Below are 23,966 nucleotides of genomic sequence, written 5' to 3' on the forward strand. Positions count from 1 at the left end.
ATTTACTGGAGGGAGTGCGTGTAAATTAGAGAAGAGCGTCCTGGATTAAGCACCAGAACAATCTAATATCAAGATTTTCAGGGAAGAATAAAAAGATAGGAGCAAAGGAGACTGGTAAGAGGCACCCAGCGGAGTACAAGAAAAGCTAAGAGATTACGTGGCCTGCAAGCAAGGGAAAGAATGTATTTCAAGAAGATACGGGAATAGCCCCTAGGTGAGTGGATGGTTAGGAGCAATAATGCAATCATTGGGAAGCATGCAACAAACGTTAGCTCGTAATAGTTACAGTGGTGGGGGTGGGGATAGGTATAGTAATGGATTAGTGGCATTTCTGAGAATACTATCACAGGAGCATTCGTTGTGGTGCACCCAGCAAGATATTTAGAAGTGGATCTACCTCAGCCAGCTAGTCATTAGAGCAGAGATTCTTAACATTTTTTTTGTGCTGCGATCTTTTCTGGCAGTCTGATTAAGCTTGTGGATCTCTTCCAAGAATAATGCTTTCTTTTTAAGTGCATAAAATGAAATACATAGGATTAAAAAGAAATTAATTATATTAAAATATGGTCATCAGACTATTTTTAAAAATGCTTTACATGCTTTTTTATAAATATATTACATAATGTATAGTACGATAATATTGCATAAGATGTCCAATAACTCTCATAATTTCATCAGAGTGATGAATATGAACAATATTTCAATATCTGCAGCAGGTTCATTATGGAAATATGTCTGCAGTTTCTATGGTTTAGCGATTTAATCTCATCAGTACTGATGATATTATTGTGGCTTGTTGCCTACTCTAATAGTTGAAGGAATTGCTGAATTTCAGTTAGAAATTTAGAGGTGGTGAAATTAAAGATGAACTTTTCCCCCACTATGTTCTAGAGCCCTAAATTCTATCCTTAACCCCCAGAGTAAGAACCTTTGAATTATAAGGTAAAGTAAATCCTATATATAGGAAATTGACATAGGAAAATTAATTGATGGTGTGTAATTTATAGCACAATGTGATATAACAATATATTAGTGTACTTTTCAAAGAAGAAAAATGTTCCAGGCACCTGGGTGGCTCAGTCGGTTGAGTGTCCGACTCGGTTTTGGCTCAGGTCATGATCTCACGGTTTGTGAGTTCAAGCCTCTCATCTGGCTCTGTGCTGACAGCTGAGAGCCTGCTTGGGATCCTCTCTTTCCCTCTCTCTCTGCCCCTCCCCCTGCGCTCTCTCTCTCTCTCACACACACACACAAAATAAATAAATAAACTTAAAAAAAATTTTTTTTTAAAAAGAGAAGAAAAATATTTTTAGAACACTGTAATAAGAGCAGGCAGGTAACTAAAGTGATTAGTACGTGTGCCAGTAATGTCAAAATCCCTTCTTCAGTTCTGAATAAGTCAATCAATTTCATATAGGGGGGAAAATGAGATGCATGAGCCCAGTAAGCTGTGTTGTTTATCCATTGACATTAGGCAAAGGTGGAGAAGGCATGAGAATATGTTTACTTTTTACCTCCACTTCTGGGGTAAAAAAACTTTACAACAACTTTAACAGTATTTTCTACTGACAGATTAATAAGCAACATTCTGGACAAGAGGCCAATCTATTTCAATATGTATCACTTTTTATACTCTTATCTCAATTGATACATCACATGGACATCCCAACGTGAGGAGAAATTTTTGGAGGGAAAAAAAAAATCCAACTTGATCCACCATCATTTTAGAGAGGAAATTTAAATGCTATAAAAACAAAACCCCACAAAGAATATGTGCTGAAAACAGAAAACCCTCAGTCTAGGAGGCTTTGTAAAAAATATGCCCCAAACAGTTCAAAGCTTTATGTTAGGATTGGGGTGCCTGGGTGGCTCAGTCGATTAAGCATCTGACTCTTGATTTCAGCTCAGGTCATCTTCTCATGGTTCATGAGATCGAGTTACACATCAGGCTCCACGCTGACAACACAGAGCCTACTTGGGATTTTCTCTCTCTCCCTCTCTCCCTGTTTATGCTTACTCTCTCTCTAAATAAATAAGTAAACACTAAAAAAAAGAGAGAGAGAGAGAGAGAGAGAGATTCAAGCTAGGATCATGAGTGCCTTTTGGAAAGGATTGAAAACAAATCCTTTTGGCTTCAAATGACTTGGGCATATGCAACCTTATGAAAAATTATTTTATCTTTCTATTTTGCATTGCATGTGAAAGAGAAGTACATGGAACTTAGATGTTTTTTAAGCTGTTTTTTTTCTTTTGGAGAGAGTGAGCATGGGGGGAAGGGGTTGCAGAGAGAGAGGGAGAGAGAGAATCCCAAGCAGACTCTGTGCTGTCAGTATGGAGCCCGACATGGGGCTCTATCTCATGAAGTGAACTGTGAGATCATGATCTGAGCCAAAATTAACAGCTGGATGCTTAATCAGATGAGCCACCCAGGTGCCCTCCCCCCTTTATAAATGTGATGATAAACCAGTAAGGGCTCTCTATTATATCAAGGTAAAAGAGTGCTCTGTCAAGCAGTAACCTAATTTTGTGGTTCCTTCCAAACAGGGAATGTGGAGCAGGAACTTTTGTCAATTTTGCATCTTTGGAGAGGGATGGAAAGCTTCCATACAATTGGTGAGCATTATTTTGGAATAAGCCTCTAGACAGCTTATCTATGCTGTGTGTGCCTCCAACTTTATTTTACTATCTTTTGCGGATAAATGGTTTTGTCTGATTATCCTTTCACAATTTCGGTGATAGTGGACTTTGAAGGTTAGATTTTCTTCACCAACTACATTAAGTTCATATAAGTTTACTGTAGTCACAAAGTAGAGAAAATGTCTTAGTCTGCTCAGTATTTACTATATTAATCAAAGGACTAACGCAGTCATGAATATAGCCCATAGCTAAGGAAGGGCGTAAGTGCAAGACCCGCATTGAACAGGTGGCAGCCGAAGGCACAGGACAGACCCCACAGAAGCAGCATGTGACAGAGCAGCATCTCTATCTCAGACTGACACTTCAGTGCCCGGGAATGTGAGCCACCACCTTTTGTTCAAAAGTCAAGTAGACGTGTACAGCCCAGGGCTCTCAACTGTTACACTTACAGGTAAATAAATCTCAAGGGCAAGTAAAGTCCCATAGGAAAACATGGCCTCATTTTTTTCCGCCTGCTGGCATATTAAGGACCTGGAGGGAGGAGGTATTTTCAGAATTAAGAAAGCATTGTCAGGAGATTAAATTGCTTGACATTATACTTTAACAGTGATAGATGAGAATTAACGATCCTCTCCGCTGCAATGGATGCCTAACAAAATTGCTAATGAAGTAACCATTTAAAATGGAGCCAGCACTGCTTACAGGATCTACTTTGTTTCTTTTGCAAGTGACCATGCAAAGCACATTTATTTAAATGTATACATTTCATGTTAATCCTCGTAAGAGATCTTAGGTTTTTTTCTTGTTTTCCAAATCCCCCCAAATGGTGATCTTAAAGAAATAGTTAGGTGAGACTAGAAACTTTACGGAATCTATGAAAGAGGGAGGGCTTTAACTGAAATATAAATTCTGCTTCCCTGAGTGGGCATCTAGCAGTTGAAAGTCTAGTTGAAATAGGATTCTTTTTAACAAGACAATGTGTCGTGCTATTTTTAAATTTTAGCCTGAATGGATTTTTGCTAACTATGAAGAAAAAGAACCCATAACCCCTCGATGGTGAAAAGTTAGTAAACATTTCTAGGTTTGTTCGAATACATTAACACTCTTGCCAAGATTAAGAAACTAATTCACTGATGCGTGTTTCTGGTCTGTCTCACCCTTTAAAAAGGCTCAGTCACAAAGCAGTGACGAGCAGCCCATGTAGAAATTGGCCCAGTTATACTTGGCGACTCAGGACACCTATGTATTGACTGACTACACAGTCACTCACAATGGATAGAATATGAGAGACCAGTTATAGGAGAGCTGAGGCAAAAAAAGAATTCACTTCAGGACCTTTCTAGAAAATCTAGAAAATTCTCCACCAGCTCTTGGCAAAGGTAGTTTGCCAGCACACCAGCATTTCCTGGCTGACAAAATAGATATCGCAGTGGGAATTTGTAGTAACTAGAGTGACAAGGTGATGCCATTTCCCCCCACTAATTCTCAGAATAGTTATAGATGCAGCCAGAGGGCAGTTTAAAATCCACATTAATGAATGTTCTATTTTGCAGGTGGTTTGAATACCTGAAATTGGATTCAAAACACACTTTTTAAAATCAACAGTCTGAATGAGAAGTTAAAAGTAAAATGAAATAATTTTGCTCTCACTCAGCTGAGTGTCAGTCAGATTCCAGAACAGGCAGTTTCCTGAGCTCCTTGTCTTGAAAAATGATACCTGAGTGTCATACCATAGCTCTGTTTTGAGGGTTATTTTTCAGAAAGAAGGTATTAATTTAAACTAAAAATAATATAGAAAGTCATACGTGGGGTGCAGCTTTGTAAGAATGTGTCCCAGAAGCTTGGAGTCTTTGTCAAAATCAGTATACACACAAATTGACGGTTTATATTTCCTCCCACGAGCTGCTGTTAGCTATCAAATGATGTTATAATGGTTCCTTAAAAGAGGTTTAAGCATTGCAAGGGTAATAATACCCAAGAATGAGACCGGAGCTAGCTAATGAGGCATTGAAGAGTCTCATTTAACTGATGTAAAATGTAATCACCTAATAGCAGACTAATTGACACAACAGAAGTTGAAAGAAATATATCTGATTACAATATGGATGTGTGCGAATCAAACTGATTTTGGCAATATGATAGCACTTAAGCCCTCACGTTTAAGTTTCACAGAATGGAATAATATTTAATCATAATTAAGATGCTTGTCATTTTAATTGATCTTCGTAGGTAATTTACTGATATCTGTTCACAGTTTATGCTACTAACTCTTGCCACTTTTTCATCTTTACATCTGTTATCTATTAATGCTCACAGGCGTAGGAGTATATTTGCTTTCTTAACCCTGCTACCCTCATGTCTTTGGACTGATTATCTTTTGGCATTTTATATTAATCCTTGGTAAGTGATTTTTTTTTTACTGTTTACCTAACACAAAGTCTATAAAGTTAGCCCTCCAGAAGTAAAACAAAAAGGAAAAATTCTTTGTAATTATTTTATGTGTTTGGCAGCATCTGAAATTATGACTCATGTCTTGAAATGGATTAAAGTAGTTAATGGTACCAAGATGGCCTGTACCTATATTGGTTTCCCAATTAAAATTTTCTTCTTGGGGTGTTCTTGGCAAGCTTTTCTTCCATTTATTACTAGTCATTTGTTTCTTCATTCAGTCAATGCATTGGCTTCTTATCTTAGTAAATGATGCTTCCCATTTTCCTTACCATCTCCATCCATTAGAGAACTCTGTTTCCAACAACGAAGAAATGCATGAAGGTAGAGAGCCAAAAATACTGTACTGTGTTTGGGGTCTCAGTGTTTTCGTAGTTAATGCTAACTCAGTGAATATTGAACAAATGGCTATTTGCAAGCCTCTTTGCATAATTATCTTATTTAATTGTCCCCACAACTCTGCAGAAAGTATTATCAGCCCCATCTTAGAAATATGCCAAAGAACTGTTGGTGGGAATGCAAACTGGTGCAGCCACTCTGGAAAACAGTGTGGAGGTTCCTCAGAAAATTAAAAACAGACCTACCCTATGACCCAGCAATAGCACTGCTAGGAATTTACCCAAGGGATACAGGAGTACTGATGCATAGGGGCACTTGTACCCCAATGTTTATAGCAGCACTCTCAACAATAGCCAAATTGTGGAAAGAACCTAAATGTCCATCAACTGATGAATGGATAAAGAAATTGTGGCTTATATACACAATGGAGTACTACATGGCAATGAGAAAGAACGAAATATGGCCCTTTGTAGCAACGTGGATGGAACTGGAGAGTGTGATGCTAAGTGAATTAAGCCATACAGAGAAAGACAGATACCATATGGTTTCACTCTTATGTGGATCCTGAGAAACTTAACAGAAACCCATGGGGGAGGGGAAGGGAAAAAAAAAAAGAGGTTAGAGTGGGAGAGAGCCAAAGCATAAGAGACTCTTAAAAACTGAGAACAAACTGAGGGTTGATGGGGGGTGGGAGGGAGGGGAGGGTGGGTGATGGGTATTGAGGAGGGCACCTTTTGGGATGAGCACTGGGTGTTGTATGGAAACCAATTTGACAATAAATTTCATATATTGAAAAAAAAAAGAAATATGCCAAAGAATCTCTTAAGGAGATTATCTTAACATCATACTACCATCTAAAATATCCAGGTTCCAAATCCAGGTTTCTCTGAAATCTATTCTTTCCTCTGTAAAAAGCAGCTTCCTTTAAATTCTTATTTTCTTAACTTTTAAATATTTTTAATAATCAAATCTCAAAAGAGTATTTTTTCAGTTTTTATAAAATATAATCATCATCATCATCATCATCATCATCTTGAAATCTCAGGCTAACGTATCTAGAAGGATCTATTCCCTTTCCTGAGCCACAGGAAAAGAAAAGTAGTGGTTTCCTGACCAAAACCAAAAATCATTGTCCTGAAATATCCATGGTGTTTAGGTACTAAATTATGTACAGGCAGATCCAGGTATCTGGACAACTTCAGAAGGGCTCAGAAAAAAGCAATAAAAATAGTTCATGAACTGGAAAAATGGTGCATGGGCAGGGGGGAATAGGGAAAGAGTAAAAGGCGAAAAGCAATCTGTAGAGTTATGTATTCAAAAAGACAATTGATTAAATGTTCTTCAGTTTCTCCAAGGACAGAATAAATACAGCTAGCAAGGTTAGGATTTTGAGTTGCAATGGAAGAAATACAAAAAAGGACTTCCTCACAGTAGAGATTGTTTATACCAGAATTTGCATTTTTCTTTTTTTTAAAAGAAAGACTAGAGGAAAGCTGTTGAAGTACACTAGACATGATGTGTTAAGTAAGGAAATCAGAGGAATGTTCTGGATGATGAGGACCATTTGCTGTTATTCTAACTTGGTTGATTGATTGATTGATTGATTGATTTTGAGAGAGGAAAAAATGTGCACGCGTGTGTGTGCTCATGCACGCAAGCAGGGGAGGGGCAGAGGAAGAGAGAGAGAGAATCTTAAGCAGGCTTCTCACCCAGTGTGGAACCCAACTCGGTGCTCAATCTCACAACCATAAGAGATCAGATCTCACAACCTGAGGCAAAATGAAGAGTTGGACACTTAACCAACTGAGCCACCGGGGGGCCCCTCAAAGTTGGTTTTAATAACAGTTTTTAGTATAGGGCTTCACTATACCCAACACAATATTTTAAGTATTTGACATCAGATAGCATTCAGGTGCAAATAGTGCGTATAAATTCCATTTTGACCTTCAACATATGCATCAATTTTTACTCAACATCTATTAATCATTCTCAAGTATTCTACCTATCATCAGACCAATTGTAGTCAATACCCTTAAAGTACCCTCCACAGATCTCAATTAAAACAAAACAAAGAAAGCTGCATATGCTACCCTATAAATTTCTCTGTTTAATTCTCTGACTTTCCCACAGACTGGTTTTTAAGCTTATATGAGGCCTATGCATTTTTGCATGCCTTTGTTAATAGGTCCCCTTAATAAACACATCTTCAAATTCCAACAAACCCTTTAGGGTCTGCTACTTACAGTACTGGCCAAATAGCACTAGACCCAAGTTGGGGGGCGGGGGGGGAACCATTCAGTAGTTTTGTCTGTTGGTTGTTTTAAAAAAATCCTTTTTTTGAGAAAGAGAGAGAGAGAGAGAGAGAGAGAGAGAGAGAGAGAGAATGGGGAGAGGAGCAGAGGGAGGAAGAGAGAACTTTAAGCAGGCTCCATGCCCAGCACAGATGCCAACATGGGGCCTGATCTCAAGACCCTGGGATCAGGACCTGAGCCGAAACCAAGAGTCAGATGCCTAACCAACTGAGCCACCCAGGTGCCCCCTATTTGTTGTTTTTAAAAAACCCTTCAGTAGTTTTTAGAAGAATGGTCTTGAGACTGGAAATGGTTATCTCCATGTGAGAAGAGAAGGCAAAACATAGAGCCCCCAGCTCTCTGTCACTTTCAGTAAACCACACGCATATCAACCAATGAACATGGACTGAACATAAACTATGCTTTCAGCCTTTGGCTTGTGCTGTGTCAGATAAATAAAAGAAATAAAATACATTATCTTTGCTTTTTTTCGGGTACAGCTGCCTCAGTACTCACAAAGCCACCCGAATTCCCTACTGTTCGCTACTTTTCCCCTCATCTAGTAACTCGTGGATATTTTTCCCTGCTAAATAGCCATTGTTAATCCTCTCCACATGGTTCGTCTTCACATTTCACCTACTCTAGAAGTAACAGAGCCACCTGCCCCGCCTCCTTCCTTACACATACCCTGATTCTTCCCTAAACTACCAACTTCATGGAAATAGACGTTCCTGATCATTTTGTAAAATCCTCTGGATGAGTGGTTTTGTGTGGAAATCAAGGGACTCTTTCTGGCTCATGGTATTGCTTAAATCTGTCCCAGGGTGGTAGAAAAACCAGGGCAGAGCACCAATGCCCAGGTGGCTTAGTCTCAACATGGTATTCTGCCAGGATTTCTGGCTACAGTCATCTCAGATCATGTTTCCTAGTCAGAGAAAACCATTTCATTCAGACTAGCTCCATCTGTATTCATTGTTACTACTCTCTCTCTCTCTCTTTCTCTAAGGCCATAGTCACCTCATGCTCTACTCAAGTATTCATCTGCTTGCTCTAAATTCTCGACAGTTGTCATTTTAAGGGTGAAGCAACATTTAGTTTAAACTGCTCGGCTTTACTCGTGGTTTTTGCACACTTTATTCAGAGAATGATATAACTCTAAACACCTTTTTAAGATTTGGGGATGATTTCCATTTAACCTATGAAAGAGTAAGTAGAGCTTATGATTTGGGGACATTTAGACTGTTTGGAGTTTATGTTGGAGGTGGATGTTTGTTTGCTTGTTTGTTTGTTTGTTTGTGGCCATTATAAATCCCATGTCTCTGCCATGCCTTGTATTCTCCTTTGCAATGAATTCCAGTCTGGTTGGCTTTCCAAGATGTCATAACCATGAAGAACTTATGCGTCTTAACTTCTTGAAGTCATCAGGATTTTGAACCTTACCTAATATAAGTGAAAGAGAAGATTAAAAGATGTGCATGGCTGTGTATGCATATATTCTGCATGTCTGATGGGTGTTATCACTTTTATTAAAAAAATATTTTGCAATGACAAGATGATACCCTAACATCATCTCACATGTTCACTGTGACACACACACACAAGCTAGTTCTTTCCGTAATGTGCTGAAGTTAAAATGGCTGGCAAAAGCTTGACTTACATGTTCAAAAGTGAATTGTCCCCTGATTGTAGTCTTAGAATTAGCACATCAATGGAAAACATAGGAACGTTCTATCAGCGTTGCCGGGGAGTCTCATAATTCAGCCCTGTCCTTATCCCACAGCCTAAGGATATAAGGATCCTTTGGAATCTTTGGGATTTCAGCAAAATCTAAGCAAAACGTAAAGACTGTACACAAATCCTGAAGATATACACATAAATATACACTTGACACAATAAGTCATTCAAACCATGTGGTGGAATTTCACATTATATGTAAAAGTTAATTCAATCAATGAATGAGATTGAAAGAAAAAAAAAGGGCCTCTCTTCCACGAACCAGGCTTCCATGCAGCTGTTGAATAGTAGCAGCTTAATATTTCAGCACTGAATGTATCCAGCGTCACTCTCCACAGACATTTGTTTCTTCCAAGTTTCCCTTAAAGTCTGCTTGGATAAGAAAGCTTGAGGTTTGGGTTTGTTTGTTTGTTTGTTTGTTTTTTCACTCCCAATCACAAAATATGTTGGGCAGCCTCCTGACTTCGCCAAACTGTTAGCTATCTAAGCTAACATTCCTGTGTCACAAAGCACCAAATTAATTAGTTTCTACTACATGAAGTCATTGTGGGATTCCTAAAGTTAACTCCGCTACCTTCACAAGAGCTGAGTAAACATTATTCAGAAGGTGTTCTTTTAAGTTCCAAAATGCTTAGATGATACAGCCCTGTCCAACATTACAGTGGCTTTTTGAGGGCGGGGGGGGGGGGGGCAAAGTAAAAACTATAATGTGTCTTCCCGCTAAATCTCAAGTATGGAAGACAGAGGATGAGGGAGAAAAAATAAGACAGGAGCTGTGGAATGGATTGTCATCACTCAGAAGTGGGAAGAAATAAAAACCGCCTGAAACCAGAAAATGAAAACAAGAAACACCATTTGCCTTTATGGAAATTTCCCTACATTCCCTACTCTTATTACTTCCTCTCCACCCACCAGTTCCATTTCCCAAGTCTAACATCAAATTCCTAATTGAATCATTAAGTAAAACTGTGAGGGCAACATGGCAAAGATTTTTTTTAGTGTTTATTTATTTTGAGAGAGGGAGAGCGTGTGAATGTGCCAGTGGGGGAGGGGCAGAGAGAGAATCCCAAGCCGGATCCATGCCCAGCACAGAGCCCAACACGGGGTTTGACCTCATGAACTGAGAGATCTTGACCTGTGCCGAAATCAAGAGTCAGATGCTTAACTGATGGAGCCACCCAAGCACCCCAGCAAAGATGTTTTGTTTCGGTCCAATTAAGTAAGATTTTTTGAGCACCACCATGTGTTCTATTAACTGTGCTCAGCTCAGGGGGGGGGGGGGGGCCAGGGGGAAGGACTGTCTAGAAAGGAGCACATATGCAGCTGATAGACATCATGAGAAATACTCCATCGACAAAGTACTATGAGAGCACAGAAGAAGCAGGGCTTCATTCTGCTAAAGCCTTTCTAGAAATGAAGGTACCCAAACATTCACAATTTCAGTATAAATAAATATTTGGGCACATGAGAGCACTCAGGTCACAACTGGTTATTTACTATAGATTGTATATTTTCAGGAAGTTTGGGTGCTTCCATCAATATTTAAAGACCTTGGGAAATTACTTATAAAAATTGTCGCTAGCCCTCAATCATATCAATACACAGGAATGAAGTGTTTCATCAGATAGCATGTTAGCATTCCCTAGCTTAGGTCAGTTATCTGACTTATTGGTTGAAACAATTACTCTAAATAGCCCCTGAAATGTAATTAACTGAAGCACACATTAGCATTGTATGTGTTTGAGCTTACAGAATAGTAATGAATTAAGAACTAGTAAGTAATAGGTCCAAGTCTTCAGATAGCTTAAAAAACTAGCTCAAAAATTCGACTCTTGGTTTCAGCTGAGGTCATGATCTCACGGCTTTGTGGGTTCGAGCCCCAGGTTGAGCCTGATTGGGATTCTCTCTCTCTCCTTTCTCTCTCCCCCTTCCTCACTCACACTGTCTCTGCCTCTCTCAAAATGAATAAATAAACTTAAAAAAAATTCAAGATTGAATAAGAACAACACCATCATAGAATTCTGTAAGATGCATGCCAAAACTGATAGCACACACTCATGTTCCCAGGGAAAATGCCCAAAGGTTCTTTTAGTCTTTGACAACCAACATGTCTACCCTCCTAGACATTAGTTCTCCATTTTATTCCCCAACTCTTTCCTTCTTGTCTGTAGAGCCTGGAGTATTCAAGCAGTAGGTACTTCTATATATATTTATAAAAATACTTCAGCAATTTAACCACTAGTAGTAAGAAATTACATTTCTAGAATTCGGTATTTGGCAAATCGGAAACCTAAAATGCAGTATGTTCCTGCAATCTAACAGGGTTTTTAAAAAATGAATCTGAAATTATTATCATTATCTTCTCATTTAAGGAAAAGTAATTAAACAAAATGGAGACAATGTTTAATGAAAATTAAATAAAATTGCGGAGCCTGATATAATTATTTAAAGCTCTTCAAATTTAATCATTATGTCAATCAATTCTTTTGCTCAGATAAACTTGTCTTTTTTTTTTTTAATTCTCAGGAGTAAAAATGGTTTAAAGAAGAGGAAACTGACTAAGTAAGTTGTTCTTTATCATTAAGATATAACCGACATGTAAATTGTGCGATGTATTATAGCATTTAGCCAACATCTCCATCATGTCACATAATTATTGTTTCCTTTTTGTGGTGAAAACATTTAAGATCCAGTCCATAAAACCTTGAAATATACAATACGTTTAAGTTTTTCTTACTACTTCCTTTAAAAATATTTTATTTAAAAAAGGTCTTCATAATGATCTTAACTTTGCAAATTAAAACAATTGCTTATCTTCAAATAGAGGAGATGCTTAAGAAAGAGGCAAATGTGTACCTACAACGTCTAAACTATTATGTGTTGGTGTCAGTGATCACTAAGAAAGCATATCACAAAAACCAAGTTAGGAATAAGGAAAATCATCATCATATGAAAACTGGTAAAGAATGGGTTGTTAGGAATTATAAAAGTCTTTCATAGAAAGCTATCTGCCATTCTCAATCTAGAAAATGTCTAATAGTTAGCTACATCAAAGTTGTACAAAAACCTTTACTGGTTTGTACTTTGAAATTCTGTGCGTAGTGCAGGGAAAAGCTTTTACTCTATTTGATATTATAATAATTACTTTGAGAAATGCTGTCTCTGGAAATCTTTATAATAAATAGAAAAGAATAATTATTGTAGCCAGCCTATGGTTTCACTTATCTACTGAACTGCTAAGTCATAAGAATTAAGATTTTGATGGGCAAAAATTAACTGTCAGTTGATTTCAAGAGCCTAATTAGATTGTCACCTCTGGGCCATTGGTTCAAACGCTGAATATAAAAAGTGGAATATTTCCATACATAGAGTTCATCCTTGATTCTTGCCTTGGATAAAATATTGATGACTTAATAGGAGGCAATTGGGGGTTCCGGCCAAATCTATGGCATTCATGCTAATGGAATACATAATACCAAAAAAATTTGGACATAAAAATATTTGTTTAGCATTTTGTGATGTATAGATTTGGGGGGGGGCACATATAGATAACAGAATAATTTTTTCCTAAATCTATTTCAAATCAGTATGTGGTCCATTGGTATACAGCAACTGATGCAGAAGAGATGAGAGTAACTAACACAGAAGAGAGGTACCATCACCTGGAAAGAATGATTCGACAGAAACAGGAAGAATTTATTGCCCAAAGTTCTTGGCTGGGTTGTTAAGTAAGGTAGAAAGGCGTAGACTAGAGTGTTTAGAGGACAGGGTCTCTGGACCAAAAAGGGAGATTCTATCAGGCTTGCTTTTCCCAAGGCTCAGCAGAGAGGAGGAGGAGAAGGAGGGTGTGGACAACAGTCTGGGTAGAGTGTCGGCGTGGTAGAACCTGCCCACAGGCCTCAAACTCACGTCAAACCAGCTTCCTCCTTCCCGCTTCTCGCTTCTCGTTTCTTTTCTAATCCTCCCTCCTTCTCCAAAAGCCAGTTCTCCAGGGACTCTCCCACCCCACATTTCCATTTGCCGTCTCGGTACCCTTTCTCTTTCACTCCCAAAGCCCCCGCACCATGTCCCCATGGCTCCCCTTTCCTATCTCCACCTACCTTCATTTCAACACTCCTTTGCTTTACCTCCTCCTCTCCCTTTTCCCTCTAAACCTTTGTTCTCCTCATCTCTGCTCTCTCCCAGCTTTCTTTTGCTTCTCCTTACCATCCTCCTCCTCTCCCTGATGTTCATCCTTCTATTTCCTGGCCCTTCCTCTGTCTCTCTTTTCCTTTTGCTTTTTCTAATTCATAAATATTTTCTCAGATCGCCTTCCCTATTGTGCCTCCATTCTCCTGGTAACAGGATGAAAACTAGAATCGTAAATCTAATCTGAAGGTCAATGCACTGCTCACAGACAAGAGCCAGAGAGTGCAGGTCTGATGGAGTTCATTCCAGGACAGGAGCCCCATGTATAGCCATTCTTTTGGAAGGATAGCAAGTTTGGAGTAGGAACAGCTTTGAACCACAAAGCATTCTCCCTGCATGCTAGTCTACCGCTGAGAGCCATGTGATCTTGGACTATTTGCTTGACTTACTTAGCCTTGGCTCCCTCACTTGAAGCATGGGGCTAATGTTGCCCATGTGTACTTCAGGGGTCAACTGAGCAATATACCATATGCGAATATATGTGCTGTCAGGTGTTTTATGGATACAAGTCATTAATATTATTTAGTGAAGCCATTAGGGTTTAAATGTGCCTCTGGCAGGTATAATGCCCTTTAAAATCTACTAAATTCTTAACATAATCTATCAGATTGGCTATTCAACAACTTGAAACAAATATCTATTAGATATTATGTATTGGCTAATAAGACCTAAGACCATAGGTAGATGATGTAAATGGAGTAATTTGCAACAAGATTAAGGGAAAGGTGGGCTGGATGGATCCTGCCAGGGTGAAAAGGCTCGAAATAGATGACAGAGTACAGCATCCTGCAGAAGCTGAGAGAACAGGTTGGTATTGGTAGGCTCTGGAAAGGAAAAGCAGCTACAGAAAACTATAGGAAATAAAATGTAATTCTTATTCATGAAAAGAAGAAGGCAAGAGGTGACAACTTCTGCTACAGATGCAGAAATGTAAACTCAGAGGTGTTACCTGATTGTACCTTTGAACCATTTTGACACTTTTATAGATACACAAGCCTCTAAACCTGGCTCTCTAAGAGTGAGGCACTAAAAGCTTTCTGGCGAGGCTGGCAGTACAAGGCCTTATACTTGTAAAGCTGTTTAAATTTAGAAAGTTCTTTAATATACTATGTCAACCTTATAAGGTAAGTAGGACCATAGTATTTTATAGATAATAATGTTGAATCTTACAAGAGTTAGGTAAATTCTCCATAATCACACAGTAAATAAAGAAAAACCATAACTCAAGCAGTTCTTCAGGCTCGAATCCTTTGTTCTTTCCCATAAATCAGAGCTTTCTAGAAACATTATATACATGTGGGTATATGAGTATGCATATATATGATATTTTATTGCTAGAGTAAGAGCCAATTAAAAATCTAGGGGTCTCTCCTATCTCAAGGAAGTGTAACCTATAAGGCCCGCTTTTTAATTACAATATATTAGGGACTGGTAACTTTAACAACAACAACAAAAAATGGTGAGTGGTAACCTTGGAGAAGTAAAAGTTCTTTTTTCTCCAAGAAAATTGTTCGTGTGTGAAAAGTATGGCAGTAAGCAATATAATAGATACCTGTCAACAGGATTTTTAAAGCATACATTTTTTTGTGTTTGATAAAGCCCAGTTCAACTGGATGACTTTGATGCCTACATCAAGGATATGGCCAAAGACTCTGACTATAAATTTTCTCTTCAATTTGAGGTGAGTGGATAAAGTATTTCCCACCTTCTGTGATAGATAAGGCATGAGAATTGGCATATTGGCATTGATGTCATTTTCCTGCTCATTGGGCACTACCCGTGATATGGTTCATAACGGGCAGGGTGGTAATTGGGCTGGGAGTGTCTAGTCTTGCCTTTTGCAAGTCAGGGTGAGGAAAGCAGAGAACAGATGCAGGTCGTGGGGTGAACAAACATGGTTATAAGAGAAGCCGTCACGAAAAACCAGTGTATTCAAGAGTGCAGGGAAAAGCAAGATGAGAATTTAGGCCTGAAACAGAATTTCACTTTCAGGGAATTTTTAGTGTATGTCTTACGTCACGTGGCCCACAGTAAAGGTAGGTGGTGGCTGAAATGTCTTTGTCTTCTGAGCATAGAAGAGACTGGGGTGGGGCTCTTACAGCTATAGGACTCCTGACATTCTGCTGAATACAGTAAGACTTGGTTTGCGAGCATAATTTAGTCTGGAAACATGCTTGTAATCCAAAGCACTCGTATATCAAAGTGAATTTCAAGAACCATTGGCTCAGTCGTGATCATGTGACGTCCAGCATCACATACTACTCATATGACAAGACATCGCTCGTTTATCAAGTTGAAACTTATGAGAAATGTATGCTCGTCTTGCAGAACACTCGCAGAACAAGTTATTTGCAATCCAAGGTTTTACTGTATTTTTTTGTGAGGTTTCCCTTTTCTTTTCCTGGGGAAATTGGGGAAGAGTTATATGTGGTTAATGTAGAAGAGAAAAATGCCAAAACCTCCTTTCTCTGAAGCACGCATGTTCTTTGAGTCCAAGACCCCATGTCAGGGAAGATGGAAATGAGTCAGCCTCAGATCTCAGCCGTGTGAGGAATGTAACTGGTCCTCAGGGGTTTTTTCCCCATGTTTTTCATAGCTCCTAATGGTCTGGATGGCCTCATCCTTCAGGATCCTACAGCAAGGCTCAGGTGGTCTGTGATTCAAGGAGACTAGGGGAAAGAAAAAGATAAAGTGACTTTTCAAAAGTGTTATTTGAAACGTCTTAGGTTCTCTTTCATGGAAAACACCAGGTCATCGAATGGAGCCGCTTTCTTCTCATTATTCATATTCAGTTCTTCTCTCCCCTCATCAGCCTAGGATGTCATAGGTCTGTGAGAAGCAGCAGGAGTCCTGGTGTGGATATACTAAGAGGGAATTTAAGAAGGAAAAGAACCGTACACATTATCAAAAACAAAGCCCCCTAACGACCACCCTGTGTCATTAAAAATTCTACCCAGAGCCCAGCTCAGTTACCCACTGCATACAAGGGCACAAGAGGCTGTTAGATGCTACACCAATGCTGTATCTCAAAGAACAGAAATTCTGTGTGAACTGGAGATCTATGGCAAGGAAGGCATTTCAGGAAAAAAGGAGACTTTCTATAAGAATGCATATGCCAAAATTCAGGAAAAAATAAATGTCTAGATAATTCTGATAATGATGATGGCAATTATGATGGATGCATGCACACTTTCAACTTCATTGAAATCTCCAGCTCTTAATTCCTATAGGATATTACCTTGGTGACACTGCCTTTGCTGGGAGGCTTAGCAGTACCTCCTGGTTTGTGCCATCAAAGCCCAGGGTGACTATTATTGTCCTGCTGGGTTGCATCACTATAAAGACAATTCAAATTTTACCGTTTCCTGGTAAAAAGGAAAGATGATTTTAGTTGTGAATGACACACCATTCAAGCTAGTCTAGACCAAAGAAAGAGGGGATTTGTTCAAAAGAGGCTGAGCTATCTCATGTAATCAAAGGAATCACAATCGGAGCTCCTGTAGGGGGAGGAAAGGGAAGCAGCTCAGTCTCAGGTATGTTGGAACCAAAGGCCACACCCCTGCAGGGACACCCCCTACCCTCATTTTTTTCCTCATTTCTGCTTCTCTCTCTGTTTGGCCTCCCTTTCTTTCACTACAAACCAACCCCTGAGCGTCACATGCTGGTTTCCACAATTTCCAAAGGGAACTGTTGACTCTCCTTCTTATTCAGGGTTTGAAAATTCACAACCAATTCTGACTGGCTGACCTGTGTTGTGACTTCCACTCAAACTAACCACAGCCAGAGAGGGCGGAATCATGTAAGAACAGGACAGCTCTTACTGGAACCACTTGGCTAAACCAAAGGAGACCATTAATCCCAAACAAAGAAAGGACACTGGGAGAACCACACAAGAAGTGATTAGATCCTAGCTTCAGGTGCTTCAAAATTGTGAAAAGTGGAGTAATAAATTTTATGTGATAATGTTTAATTTATAACATGCTGAGAGCTTTGATATCTTCGATATATAAATGAACACATCCAGGCTTATTTCATAGGACTTATAAAGGAGGTAGGAATGTACTAAAGTGGGAATCCAAAAGTCTTAATTCTCACTAACATTTTGGCATTAACTAATGTTGAAAAAAAGCCACAATTACTCATCACCTCAACTTTTTCATCCATAAAATGAGTAGGCTGAACTAAGTCAGTGGTTTTCAACTGGGCCAGTACCAGGGATTACCCCTAGGGAGAGTTTGGGAAGGTGTGGGAGTATTTTTGGCTCTCATAATGACTTAGAAGGAAGCTACTAGTAGTATTCAATGGAAAGGCAGACAGGGATGATAAATATTCTGCTCTGAGTGAGACTGTCTTGCACAATAAAGTACTGTCCCAGGTCAATAGTATTCCTTTGAGAAATAGTAAATGTAGGACAAGGGAATATCCACACGTTCTAACTCATGGGTATTAGTGTTCTCCAGAGAAACAGACCAATAGGAAACATATACATGTATAAACACTAATGCAAGGGCACCTGACTGGCTCTGTCAGAACTTGTGACTCTTGATCTTGGGGTCATAAATTCAAGCCTGACATTGGGTATAAAACTTACACACACACACACACACACACACACACACAAAACTGCTAATACAATATAAAAATCAATATAATTCTTTCATAAGTTTATTACATTATGTAATTATTATATATTTAATTTTATGTAATTATTGTAATATGTATATCCTATATCCTATATCCTATATATGATAATATAATAGATGAAATATATATATAAAGAGATGGACTTATTTTAAGGAACTGGCTCACACAGTTGTGGGAGCTGGCAAGTCTGAAAACTGCAGGGCAGGCTGTGGACCCCAGGAAGAATTGATGTTGCTGTGCAAGTCCCAAAGCAGTCTGGAAGCAGAATTCCCTTCTTCTCAGGGGATTTCAGTCTTTTCTCTGGGAGTTTTCAACTGATGGATGAGGCCCACCCACATTATGGAGAGTCATTTGCTTTCTCAAATCCCACTGATTCAAATGTTAATCACATTTAAAAAAAAACAAAAACCTTCCTGCAACATCTAGGCTGCTGTTTGACAAAGCACTATATAGTCTGGCCAGGTAGACACATGAAATTAACCACTAGACCATGATTTGAAGGAGTATTTAGTATCTTCATTTATTATGAAGCTTTTTTTTTTCATATATCTTCGAACATTGTTGGTCAAATAGGTAATGTATTTGGTGCCATGCCCTCATGTTGTATCTCTGCTCCTAGCAGAAACCAAGAGTTGGATGCTCAACCGACTGAGCCACCCAGGTGCCCCTCCAGAAGTCTGCTTTAAATCACAGGCTCAGCTATATTTTCTGAGCTGACATTTGCCCAGGCAGTGACCCATTGGCCTGACTCACTTCCTTTTTCATTCTCCAGCCTCCCGGGCACTGCCAGCCTCCAACTCCACCCAGCTCCACATCCTCAGGTTCCGTGCCAGGATAGCCTCAGCTATTTCCAAAGACTCATGCTCCCATACCTGATTTCAGGATATAGGTCAGACCTTTCACAGGGCAGCCCTCAGATTTTCCTGAAATTGATAATCAATCAAAGCTTAAGGGAAAAAAAAGGTTTCCTACTCTAATAGGAACCCAAGAGGGTATCAAGATGGCTGAATCGTTGGTCTAACTAAATTCAGTAGCTGAACAGTTATTTGTCCTGTTTCTATGAATGCTTAATACTTTATATTCATTTTGATTCTGACATTGAAAGATCACACACATATTGAGAAATCACATCATCTATAAGCATTATGCAAATTGAAACTAATGTCTGGATTTACATATATTACCAATACGGCTATAAGTCATACATGAAGCTATACGACTTGCTAATTTGCACTCACTAAATACATTCTTTTTTCACTCTGCATCTGATTTTGGATCTCCTGGAAACATTGATTATCCTTCTGATGAAACTGTACATCTTTACTTAAGGAAGTTTGGGGCTCTGGGATTAAGTTCAAGTCCTCCTTTCCTATGTCTCATATGGAAAGGTTTTGAAGAGCCAGACTTTAGAGCTTGAAATGTGAGCGTCCACGAGACATACCATATATTGCTCCTTCTGCCATTAATTTCTGTGTTTTGTATTGGTTTGAGCAGGATGCTAGCGAAAGCCCTTACCGTTTTTGTTCAGAAATGTGGTTGCAAAGGTCAAGATTAGCTACACTCCTGGCCACATAGTTCATGAGAGATGATCTTTGATTTCTGATAGCTTCTGTTTGCAGCTGTTTTTTCCTGTGCTCCATCCAGTGCACTGGAGACCTGCCCATTGTCGTTGTTGAAATGGGTCACCTTGAACCCTCTCCAACAGTTCTTACACCAGAGGTCTTGCTTGGTTCTCAGACCTGAGTTCTCTCCTCTTCCTAATCTTCTAGGTTTGGTTTCTGTTTCCCAGTGCCTGTGCCACTGACTGGAATGTTGCCCCTAAATCCCCTCCTAGCGCCAGGGCCCTGCAGGCTACTGCTACACTTTCCTGAGGTTGGCATCCTCATCCGGTCTTCCTTCACCTCCCGGAGATGCCCATTACTAATGCACCCTATTCTTCCTTTAGAATACTTGTTATGGGTTTAATTGTGTCCCCCCCCCAAAAGATATGTTGAAGCCCTAGCCATCAGCACTTCAGAATGTGACCTTGTTTGAAAAGAGGGTCATTGCAGGTGTAATTAGTTAAGATGAGGTCAGACTAGCCTAGCGTGGGCTCTTAGTCTGACTGGTGTCCCTGTGAAAATTCAGCTGTGTTAAGACACAAACAGAGAGAATGCCATGTGGTGACAAAGGCAGAGCTTGGAGTCATACAGCGGCAAGTGAGATTGCCAGCAAACCATCAGAAGCTAGGAAAAGGCAAGGAGGGATACTCTTATATTCCTCTACAAGTGACAGCAGCCAGAGGTCCCTGCTGACACCCTGATTTGGGGCATATAGCCTCCAGAGCTATAAGACAATTAATTTCTGTTGCACTAAGCCACCCAGTTTGTGGCACTTTGTTATGGCGGCCCTCAGATGAACGCAGAGCCTCACTAAATACTTTGTTCTAAATCCCGTGCCCTTTTGTGTTCATCTGGAAACCAGCCAGACCTTGCCCCATTCCACTGAGCCTTTTACTTGCTACAGATGGCACTGCTTCTGTCAACACCACTGATCCCGCTGTTGCTCCTCACTTCTTCTGTAGTCTAGTAATCTCACTCACCCGATTCTAATGTCCACCCTGTCCCAATTGCTTACCACCTGCTGACATTGTTACAGACTCTAGAGCCAGAATACAGGTTGTGGTCTTCTCTGAAGATTAATGTGCATGGGATGGACTGGATGTGTTCTCCCAGAATTGATATGTGGAAGAGGTGGGGTCTTGGGACGGTAAGTAGGGTTAGACAAGAAAGACCACGTGAGCACACAGTGAGATGGTGGTCATGTGCGAGTCAAGAGAAGCCTCAGAATGAAATCTGCCTTGTCAGCACCTGGCTCTTGGACTGTGGGAAATGCATTTCTGTGGTTTAAACCACCCCGCCTATGATATTTTGCTATGGCTGCCTGAACAGACTAATACAGTGCATGTGTTTGGGCTTTGCTTTCCAAGACCTGCACGCTTCAAACACAGCCCACACGACAGAGATGGGTTTTGGGGATTGCATTCGTTCCTTAGGGCCTGCCGTAACAAATTACCACAATCTTGGTGACTTAAAACTACAGAGAAGTATTCTCTCACAATGCTAGAGGCCAGAAGTCCAAAATCAAAGTGTTATCAGGGCCGAGTTTCCTTTGAAGGCTCTAGGGGAGAATCCTTCTTTGCCTCTTCCAGCTACCGGTGGCTCAAGGCACTCCTGGGCTTACAGCCTGCATGACTCCAATCTAAGTCTCCATCGTTATGTGGCCTTCTCTTCTCTCCTCCAAGGACACGTGTTGTTAGATACAGGGCTCACCCAGATAATGCAGAATAATCTCATCTTATGATCCATAACTACGTCCGCAAAGCCTCTTTTTTCATAAGGCCACAACCACAAGTTCTAGGGGTTAAAATGTGGACACATCTTTTGGGGAGCCACCACTGAGCCCAATGTGCAAATGACTACATGGCCCAGGGGAAAAAAACACAATGATAAGTTGTGACAGAAACAAAACTGGCAAATGAAAATTCAAAAATGATTTATGTTGGTTTCGGGCCATCACCTCATACTTTGCCTTTATGAAGATTTAAGCCTCTGGAGTTTCCATATGGTTGGAAAGAAAATAACTACAAAGCCACTGAACCGGAAACTGAGTATTTGATTTTCCACTTAGTGACAGGCTAAATTACAAAAGATGGTGAAGCATTTTGTGTATACGCTCCTGTTCCTGCTTTGCTACGGTTCAGCTCTGGCAATTTACATTTACAGTGTTCAGACAATTAAACCTCTCTTATCAACTAAGGGCATTTACAGCAGGGAGACAACATACAATTAAAGTTCTATCATTCAGTCAGCTTCCATATGTCCTACAGCTCTCAGCTCCAATCTGTTTCCACACTTTTCTTTTGTATCTGAGGCCTCTTCCTGTGGCTCGTCAGTCTGTCCTCAAAGCAGGGGATTTGTGGGGAAAGTTGTCAGTCTGGTAGTACAAATGGCAAAGGAGGGAGAAACTATGCATACAGGCAAAGCAAAACAAAGCATCATAACACCAGCATTTCATAATCATTATCAATAGGGCTGTATTTTTTTTTTAATTTTTAAAAAAAAATTTTTTTTTAACGTTTATTTTTGAGACAAAGAGAGACAGAACATGAACGGGGGAAGGACAGAGAGAGAGGGAGACACAGAATCGGAAGCAGGCTCCAGGCTCTGAGCCATCAGCCCAGAGCCTGACGCGGGGCTCGAACCCACGGACCGCGAGATCGTGACCTGAGCTGAAGTTGGACGCTTAACCGACTGAGCCACCCAGGCGCCCCAGGGCTGTATTTTTTTTAATGTTTATTTATATTTGAGAGAGAGAGGGAGCACATGAGTGGGGGAAAGGACAGAGACAGAATCCCAAGCAGGCCCTGCACTGTCAGCTCAGAGCCTGACATGGGGCTTGAACTCACAAACAGTGAGATCATGACCTGAGCGAAAGACGCCCAACCGACTGAGCCACCCAGTAGGTGGTGCCCGGTAGTACTGTATTAATATTTGTTGAGTTTAATCATTCCAGTGGATAGTCGCTATACGTGACTGAGGGATGGAGGTATTTATTGTTAGCCTTATCTTACAGAATACTAAACTGATGTTAACAAGAACTGAACTACTTTTCTAAGACCCTACCATTTATAAGTGGTACAACAAAATACGCCATATGTTTTGGCAAACTATCTATAAAGACACTCTCTAAAGGAGGTAGATTTCCAAAATATTTTAGGCAATGGATGCATCATCTAAATAAGCTTATTACTGCCAAGAGGAACTAACCTAAAAATACCTGATTTGATTTAAAGTTGCTAAAAATAAATGATTTTCCTACAAGAACAATACAGTCAGTCTTTGAAAACCCTTTAAAATGGAAAACCACTTACAAAGTGACAGTGACAAGCTTCTGTTTAAAAGCATTTACCAAGCATGTATTTTGCCTGAGTGGAAAAAACCCATTTTGTGAATGGAAGATCAAAGTCAGCGTGGCTTGTCTTTAAGGTTGGCTTCAACATGGGCCAAGGAACTTGAGATTTTGTGATGTTAAAAAAGCCAAAAGTGTTGGGACGCCTGGGTGGCTCATCTGGTTGAGCGTCCAACTCTTGATTTTAGCTCAGGTCACGATCTTATGGTTTGTGAGATTGAGATCTGCGTCCAGCTTCACATAGACAGCGCTGAGCGCAGAGCCTGCTTGGGATTCTCGCTCTCCCTCCATCTCTCCCACTCCCTCACTTGCACATGCATGCTCTCTCTCTCTAAAAAAATTTTTAAAATAAGCCCAAAGTGTTGCAGAATTAAAGGAGGAGAGAAATATGAGTGATTCACGTCAATCCATTCGTGCTGACCACAGGTTTGCATCCCAGGGCCAGTAAGCACAATCAGCTGTCAAGGACCTTTTATGGGGAAGCAGCAAAAGACCCAAGAACTTTATTTCCTTAAAGCATATGCTTTGCAAAAAGCACTTAAATCCAGACAGAAAGGCCATGAAAGAGATATGCTTGGTCAGCCTCTCAAAACATCACCAGTGTCTCCAACTCCCTAGGAAGTCTTTCCAAGAGTCTCCAAAATTCTTCCCCAGATATGTATTCCTCCAGCTTATGATTCATTGAAGTAAAAATTGGGAGGAATTATGAAGAGTTAAATGCGTGCGCAACATTAACAT

General features: G+C 39.9%; 1 protein-coding gene across 1 annotated transcript in view; it reads left to right on the plus strand.

Annotated features, from left to right (window-relative positions):
- PTPRO (protein tyrosine phosphatase receptor type O) overlaps positions 1-23,966 on the plus strand; it is a 117,940-nt gene that overhangs the window by 74,661 nt on the left and 19,313 nt on the right. The window contains exons 16-19 of the mRNA XM_047867277.1: positions 2,542-2,610; positions 4,951-5,034; positions 11,973-12,008; positions 15,234-15,315. Coding sequence (XP_047723233.1) covers positions 2,542-2,610; positions 4,951-5,034; positions 11,973-12,008; positions 15,234-15,315 — 271 coding nt within the window. The remainder of the gene's footprint in view (positions 1-2,541; positions 2,611-4,950; positions 5,035-11,972; positions 12,009-15,233; positions 15,316-23,966) is intronic.

This window comes from Prionailurus viverrinus, chromosome B4 (assembly GCF_022837055.1).
Source record: "Prionailurus viverrinus isolate Anna chromosome B4, UM_Priviv_1.0, whole genome shotgun sequence".
Classification (NCBI taxonomy): Eukaryota; Metazoa; Chordata; class Mammalia; order Carnivora; family Felidae; genus Prionailurus; species Prionailurus viverrinus.